Source organism: Charadrius vociferus, unplaced genomic scaffold (genome assembly GCF_000708025.1).
Source record: "Charadrius vociferus isolate BGI_N301 unplaced genomic scaffold, ASM70802v2 scaffold183, whole genome shotgun sequence".
Classification (NCBI taxonomy): domain Eukaryota; kingdom Metazoa; phylum Chordata; class Aves; order Charadriiformes; family Charadriidae; genus Charadrius; species Charadrius vociferus.
The window spans coordinates 4,009,489-4,018,272 of record NW_009648250.1 but is presented as its reverse complement, the minus strand read 5'-3'; the positions used below and the strand labels follow the sequence as shown (position 1 = coordinate 4,018,272).

Here is an 8,784-nt window from a genome sequence, read left to right as displayed (position 1 = left end):
AAACAGAGGAAAATCAGAAGTAATTTCCTTTTTGTCCCTCCCACCCACTGGCAAAGCAGCAGGAGCCAGTAGAAAAAAAAAAACCCTACTTGCTGGATGAGCACGCAGCATTGGAGAGATTTCAGTCTACGGCTGCATTCAGCCAGTTATCTTATGTGTTAGTTAAGCCAGTTATCTTGTGCGTTAGTGAACCTAAAATAATGTCTTTTAACAAGATACTGCAGAGCAAAGGAAAGCTTTTTGCACCGTTATATTCTGAGGGCTCTTTTTCAAAATAAAGCACTCCCTCTCATGTAGTGTAAACTTCAGAACAATTAAGTCAGTCTCAGAAGAATAAGTCAATATTTTTCTTGGCACAGACCTGAGTCAGGGCATTCAATACTGCTGCTCTGATAACACTGAGAACTGCTGAAAGTCAGTAATAATAGAAATTAACAGAAGATGTCAAGACATTGTTCCCAGCTAGGGAGGAAGCCACCGCACAGAAATCAGGGCTTCCATCTGCGGGCTGTCAGGGGGCGCAATTACTCCCAGCACCCAGGATCTGGTTAAGTCTCAAGGGTTTGCTCTGCTTTCCCAAGAGTAAGTCTGGGAAAAACAAAGCAAGGAGTGGAGAGTGGGCAGTGTCTTCCAGACAAACAGCCACCTGAGACAAGAGCAGCTGATGGCTCAACACAGCCTAATTTCACACTAGATTTCCACACTGACCTGCTGCTTTGCACCAGCCCAACCTCGTATCCTTTACTCAATCAAAGCTCCCAGTCAGCTGAAAGACAACTACAAGACGAATCCTTAGTGTATCACAGCAAAAGGAATGTCACGACTACCCTACATTTCTAGGTATATACTTCTATCTACTCTGCTTCAAAGACATTCGGGTTTCATGTTTACTGCAAGAGTCAGGCAAGTGTCTCCAGCTGCAAAAGACACCAGAAAAAAAAATACAGTCCGTCCCAAACAGAAGAACCTAAAGTCTTTATACGCAAGTTGTTCCTCCTGTTTCCTGGAGAACTTCCATCAGTCTGGACTTCTAGGTAACTTAGATGCAAAGGCAGAGCTCATTTAATTACTGCAACTGCATCTATTTGCCTTGTTCCTTCTAACCTGCCTGCCTTCATGGTTACACCATACACTGTTCAAATCCCAAAAGAAACTACTGTTCACAGGGCATGGATTATTTAGGATTAAGCATGCCACTATATTTGTTTGGCTGGCTGGTGGTAACTGTGATTCTGTACTAAAATCTGAAGGGGGGAGCAGGGGAAGACAGCAACACAACACTAAGGGGAGTCTGCCAGATTTATTGCAAAATACACCAATTAATAGTTCTGGAAAATGCCTGTGACTTATTTTAAGAGATGTAACTCTAGAACAGATAAAATAAGGAAAAATTAGTAATAGTTGAAGTAACAATTAGTGGTTAGCATGAAAACGAACAGATTTGAAAAATACTATGTGTAAGTACCCAGATTTTTTAGTATTATTTTTTAAACGAACCTTTTTTCCCTTTGTCCTAAAAATCAGAAATTTGCAACAACCAAAACAAGCAAGGCCAAATTCAGACTTGCTTGTGAAAAGATACAATGCTGAAGTTGCACCTGGTAAGAGCTTGGCCCATTATGTATAATTAAATTGTTTTGGAACAGTGTGTGCTATAGACTGGTAATTATTTCAGCCAGCAATATTAATTATATGTCTTCCCAACACTAGTATCTAGTCCAATATATATGACCGTAACTATTTTTAAAAAATCTGTATTTTAAAGTATATCAATGGAGCAAACGCAACCTTTGTCCATACAGATGGAAGCATGCTGTCTGGATGAGATGGAAAATCAGGCTTGAAGTGCCTGTAAAACGCCTCTCATAAGATGGCAAGTTTCCCCAAAGGCTGTCTGCATGGGGAAAGCATGCTGTCTGCCTGGAAATTCAAGTGAATTCACTATCGGGCTTGAGATCAGAATTTACAGTAGCTTTCTGGGGCCCTGTGACTGGATATATGGAGCGACCTGGCCTCTGTCATCAGGAACAAGGCACCGAACCCTTGTTTAACTTGCATTTGGTATCTAAACGCAGAGCAGGATTCAATTTCCAAATTTTCTGCCCTTCCACACAGGTAAAGGACTGAGCAAAAATAACATTTTCAACATCTAAATCTCGCAGGAAAAGGCCCCTTAAAGAGAAGTGGCTGCAAGATATGAGGCAAACTACTTCCAGCATCTTGGCTTTGTCACAGACATGGTGCCTGGCTTACAATAGCCTGTGAATATGAGAGTCTCAGTTGCTCCAGCGGTAAAATTGCATTGGATATACTCACCCTCCTCAGAGCTGCTGCTGAAATGCTTTGTGAAAAGCTTTATTACAGCGGAATTCAAAGGTGCTATTTCTTACCTGATAATTTGTAATTGCAACACACACACAATTATGAGGGGAGGTGCTTCCATGTGCTGACAAATGCCGTGGGAATTAAAGAATAGGGCACAGTTGTTATGCTGTTCCATACATCTAATGTGGGATCGTAGCAGTCCAACGTTTTGCACCTCTGAATGCCAAAGTAGCCTCCAACCACATACAATTTGTTTCCAGACGCCACTGCATGGCAGCTCATTCGCTTCGCTGTCACATCTCCCACCTTAGTCCACTGGTATGTCTCACTGTTGAATTTATAAGCGGAGCACGCAGAGAATTCGGTATCTCCGCCCATAATAAAAATCTGGTTACCCAGAACAGCTGCAGCTGTGTAGCGCCAGGGCTGGGGGCAGGTGGCTGGTACTGTCCATCTGTTTTCACACTGATCATAGCACTGAACTTTGGGCAGCTTGTCATGGCTAACGCTGGTACCTCCAAAGGCAAACAGCTTGAGCTTTGCGCTGACCACAGCTGCATTGCTTACTCCCTCTCGCAGCGGGGCAACCATGGTCCATTTGTTGGTCACGGGGTCATATTGTTCTACTTGCTTTAAGGATACTGAAGGGGAAGCTGGAAGGCAACCAGTTGCTGCAGTGTGTCCTCCTACTACATACAAACAGTGCTTAAGTTCAGCAGAGCCATGCCCAAACCTAGCTACCAGCATGGGAGCAGCCTTCGACCACTCCTCGTGAAGGGTGTCATACACCCACACGTCTTTGGAGACTCCGTTTTCTGACCCTCGTCCCCCTGTGATATACACTTTGCAGCCTATGGCACAAGCGCTGAACTCTTTCCGTGGACTTGGTATGTCAGCCTTTGGAATGATCTCCTTTGCCTTTTGATCCACCAGGTACAGCTTGTCACACATAAAGGTTTGGCCACCCAAAAGAAAAAGCGAATGTCCAGTTTTACGGGGTCTGGCACACAAACTAGTGACCACTCCATCATTCTGTAAGATCTTTAACTTGCATCTTATCGATTCTTCTACAATCTCCTTGCTTTTCCTTTGCTTGGTGATAAGTTCTTCCATGGCCACGTTCTCCATAAGGTATATAGCTGGCAAGAGGGCCAGTCTCACTGTCTGCAATAGCTCGGGGAGGTAACAGTGACGCTTGCTCAGGTCATAGTTGACCCAGTTGATAGCTGATTCATATACCAGCCTTTCATCTTCCGTTTCTAATTCTTCACTGGAAAGGAGCTGCACTACCATGTCTTTTGGCAGCTGGAGGAAGTCTTCGCTTTTACTGATACTCTGGAAGTTGCTAAGGCACATCCTCCAAGAGAGTTCATACAGCTTGGTGCACTGGTGAGCATCCGACAGCAGCAGCATGCCGAGACAGTTGGTGGGATGAAGATTTTTCTCCAGAAATTCTGCACAAGCATCCCGAATGTCCTGAAACTCCAGCATGTCACCAGCCTCCAGCAGCGACTCTGCATTCTCCTCATTGATAATAACCCTGGAGGAATACGCATAGTCCAGAAGAAGCTCCAAGACTTCCGGGTGAATTGAATTATGAAAGTTGACTTCACTGTCCTGGCTCTCCTTCAGTCCTCCACTGAACATTGCTTCAAAATAGCGGCTACAAGCAGCTAGAACGGCTCTGTGGCAGGGGAATGACCTGTTCCCGGCATGGAGAAGTACATCTGTGAAGAGACGCTGCTGACGCAGAAGGTTCAGGTGAGTAAGGACACTATCAGCATAGGATGACTTGTGGAACAAGTATATGTTTATGGAGCCAGTGCTGGCCCTAGATTTGCGATTTTCATGCATGCTGACTGACATTTTCTTTCACACCTATAAAAGAAAAAAATTAGTAAGATTAATGAGACAGTTAAATTCATTATTATTTTTTACATACCAAAAAGTGTATCTATTATTCACTACAAGATGGAAAAAAGCGCCTTAATTTATACATGAGTGGACACAAAATTGCATCTACCTTTGGCATGTGTTTATTTTTTTGTAAGATGAGTTTCACAAATGACATACTCTAAATTTGTTGCCCAAGAGCAGGTTTATCTTGGGAAACCTGATCTCCAACTTTCATAGCAATACAGTAAGCAAGCAAGTCAGAGGAGAAAGAAAAGGAACCAGGACTGATTTTCTCACCCTTCCCCAACCTAGACCAGCTGATTCATTACATATGTACACATGCACATGCTTGAAACATTCTCCTGTACTGAATCATAGCAGGAAGAGCTACCAGACAGAATACCTAAGGAATGTCAAAAGCTGCACGGGGAACAAAAACCTACTAATCCCATTAGGAAGCTTCCCTTTGGTATAATGATTCCATATGCAACAGCAGAGAATGAAAAAAAGGGAACTTTAAAATAAAACCCTAGCAACAATCATAAACTTAAAACTTACAAAGTTTTGTAGGTTGTAACTTGCAAAACCTTTACAAAAATATGACGCGTGACTTGTAGAGATTACATCTTGAACTCTGCCAGCAGCCGCCTGTTGTAGTAGTACAATGTATACACAGGCAGAGTCAGCAAAAAAAATGTGTTTGACTATCAACAGAAGTCACCGGGGCACTGCCTCTGAAGTTGCCTCGAGAATCAGGTACACGGAGCACAAGACATTGGCTCATTTTGAGGTTTGGAGGAGACAAGCAACACAAGATGTATCCCATCCTACTCTGTTCCTAACAGACACAATGCTATTCAGTCCCTGTTTGTGGAGGTGAACGTTGCTGTCATCTGCCAGGATACTCAGGCCTATGTACGATTACAGCAGCAAGTTTTCAGGTTCAATTAAGTCAAGCCAAAACAGTATGGAGTGTATGGAAAGGGAGGAATATTGGCAGCCATATAAAGCTAATGGCCAAAAAGCCACAGTGCAAGTAATAGGAGATGAAGCACACGCAGCCCAGTGCAAGCTGTGGCTGTGACCGCTGCTGTAATAATCTCACTCCTCTCTCCCCACACTGCAGAGGAAGCTTGGAGAAAGAAGAGAACCAAACTTCCCTAAATACTGTGATATTCACATGCCCAGCGTCCCCTTTACTGCGCCTTCAAATAAGGAACAGGGCAAAAGCCTAGCTGGGAAGCACCCAATGCTCAAAGTCAGAGCATGACCTGGGGCCGCCTGTGCAGGTTTTTAATGTGGATACACTTCCCTCTCTCACAGACTCAAACATTTTCATATTGCTAAGCATGTTTAAGCAGTACAGAACTGTAAAACTCTATTCCCACATTTCATGCTTCAAGGTGACACAAGAGCTTTACAAGCCTCAAAAAACCCCAACAAAATGGCATTTTAAAATACATATATGTATTTTTCTAGATTCATATGACCAGAACCTTCAACAAAATCAAAACCCTATATAATTAATTTTGGCAGCAGACTCCATTTCAGGACAACCTATTTGTGCATATGCAATATACAACACGGGCAGATTAACTGCAGCATAGCCAGTACCATCCTCCTCGCTACCTGTGCTAATGTACAGAATAATTGATTCCTCACATCAAACAGCAAGTTTGTGTTACACCTTTCCCTTCAGTCACAGCAAAAAAGCCCCTCAAACCAACATCAATTAAGGAACAAAGAGACACTTTACTGCAAAAGTACCAAAGCCCATTTCCTTTAATCTGGAACATGACTTCCTGATGCAATTTAGCTGAGATTGAAAAGAAGAAGCAACACAGCTCAGTACACAATGCTCAATCCAAAATCCTCTAACAGAGAGAGGAATCCTTCCCATCAGAGCCACAGGGCAGAGTATCTGTCTCACTGTACTACACAAAAGTTTGGAAAGTTATTTTACCAATGCTCCCTAGACCAATCTATTAAACACACTAAGCACAAAAGAACTTAAGGAAGCTGGTACATCTTCACAACACAAATCCTTTTACAAGGAAAATTAAGTTACCTTTAATGCAATTGTATTGTCTAGCAAATAAAGACTCAGATGGCATTCAAGGATCCTGAGCACTAATCTCAGACTAAAATTACCCACTTAATCTATAGCCAAAAAGATTATACTGACTATATAGAGGTCAAAACCTGCTGGAACTCAGGGATTACAGAAAGGGTCATGGCTTGAAATACTAGCACATCAACAGTTTTGAGACACAGATGGGAAGACGAACCCTTTACCAGCAAAGCACCATCATAATATACTATTACAATGCAGTGCAAAGCATTCACTGGATCTCTACAGATTGGCTTTCCTCACATTGAGGACCTACTCCTGCAAGGTTTCCTTGCCAGGGAGCAGGACAGGAGCTAAACACCCACTGATCAGAGACAATAGAGTCACCAGGATATAAAGGTGCTCATTGCCCCCCACCTCTCCATCCTAACTAAGTGAATGCATAGACACCACAGTCTAGGCATGTCAGGATCTCTATAGAAACACAGTTCCTCTCCTTTCCCCCTCACATATAGGGGGAATTCAGAGTATACTGAAAACTTTTTTTTTTCATGCACACAGAGTTCCGAAATAGGGCAGGTAACATTCATGTCAGAGGCTGCAAACACAAGACATTCAGATCTTTCAGCAGACTCTGTACTCCAGCGAGCACCATTTGCTCAGCATCATTCAGAATGAGCCCATAACCACAACAAAATAGAGACAAACATAAAAAAACCACCCTGAATTATGCACACATTGGAGGCTAGTGAGCTACAGAACACATGCAGAGGGGAGGAACAGATCACTGCGTGTCACTCAAGCCCACCCACATCCATAGTAACAAACACCACCGTAAAAAAAAATAAATTATAAGAGCCATTCTCAAACCGCTACTGAGTATGGCACTCAGCATTTTACCCCTCCAAAACAGAAGACTTGGTCTTTCAGTGGGAAATACCATTTCTTACAAGCGCTTGCAGACTTCACATATGCCGGTCTTTAACTGTTCCAGTAACATTGCTTTTATCACCACTATGTCATCTATTGAGAAGCATTCAAAGTATGCGAATTCACATTTAAGATAAGCTAACATATTTCCCCAAACAGAACAAAGATACATATCTATAAATATCTTTTTCCTCCACTGTGGTTGCTGAGATGAGTTCACACATGGACTAGTCGAACAAACACCCTTACAAGCAATTATCATCATTTACTAACAGGCAGTGTCTCTGTAAACATGTGCTTTTGCAGTTTCTGACAATTAGCTCAGTCCGGAATCTTACAAAAATATTAAAATGTATAAATGACATCTCTGATTTCTCTATTTGGTGTTGGAAATTATGCAAGCCTCAAATACTTCAGCAGAGGTAATTTACAGTCAGTGAGCAAATGTTCATCTTGAATAATGAGTCAACTCCCTTCAGGCATTTTTTCCTTAGAAATAATAACATTTGTATGTAAAAGACAAGAAGTGGTCAGTAAATTACAGATACAGATTTTATCTAGGAACAGAGGTTGAACCAAGACTTTGATTTATAATTACACTTCAACAGGCTGCTTGTCACAGCAGCCCGGTAGTAAACACTACTTTAACACTAACAACAGACTCCCTGCCCTACTTCTTAACAGCTCTGCAGCATGCAGGTCTCAGCCTAAATCAAATGAAAAATTAAGTATTTTCAAATTAGTGACACATCCCTGATGTAGGCTCATTTTAAGACGACTCTGTAATTACATGGTGGTGGTTGCGTTTTTGTTTAGAATCAGTGAAACAGCTGAAGGAGAGGAAATCTGCTAAACATCCCAGCGATTTAACCAACACCGCTTCCCACTGCTGAATCTGCAGCGATACTATCATTTTTGCGGAGCCAAATCCTGACACCCTACCTAAAGTCCTCTAGCACGAACCCCGTGGCGTCCCAGGACCTGGCAGCGAGACGGAAAGCAGAACACGCTGCTCCTGCTCGGAATGCACTACTGCTCACCACATGCAGACAAAGAAACCCCAACTCTAAATCCCACCCGGTCCACTCCACCATAACGCCTGAACAGCTCCCTCTCTGAAAAGAAACTTGCTGGGTTTCTTCCCAACCTCACAAAGGAGCAGTACGAGAAGTTAAAATCCATCTGGTTTCCTCTACAGAGCAATAACCACGTGCAGAAGTTTCTGCACCAGGGCATGAACAGAAGCGCCGCAGCCAGCCCCGGCAGCAGCCGGGCGCTCCCTCCTCCCCCTGCCCTGCCTCACGCCGGCCGAGGTGCTCCGGCACACGCCCGGGGCACCGAGCAGGAAAATTAAGCCCACCGGAGTTCCGTAGCAGCCTTCCTAACCGGAACCGGCACTCTGCGAGGACAGCCGCGTACTGGAGAGACACTTAACAGCTACCGCGGATGCCCACCCACCGGCCCCCCGGTGCCTGCAGACGGGGCGATGGTCCCAGGCGCTCCGGCCGGAGCGGAGAAGGGCCGTGGCTCCGCTCGTGGAGAGGACCGGCAAGGGCAGCCCG

At 43.8% G+C, this 8,784-nt stretch overlaps 1 protein-coding gene across 1 annotated transcript in view; it reads right to left on the bottom strand.

Moving 5' to 3' along the window:
* The window catches only part of ENC1 (ectodermal-neural cortex 1 (with BTB domain)), a 5,867-nt gene extending 1,670 nt beyond the window's left edge, over nucleotides 1-4,197 (bottom strand). Inside the window, exon 1 of the mRNA XM_009884260.1 lies at nucleotides 2,391-4,197. Coding sequence (XP_009882562.1) covers nucleotides 2,422-4,191 — 1,770 coding nt within the window. The 5' untranslated portion in view covers nucleotides 4,192-4,197 and the 3' untranslated portion in view covers nucleotides 2,391-2,421. The remainder of the gene's footprint in view (nucleotides 1-2,390) is intronic.
* Nucleotides 4,198-8,784: the final 4,587 nt, after the last annotated feature.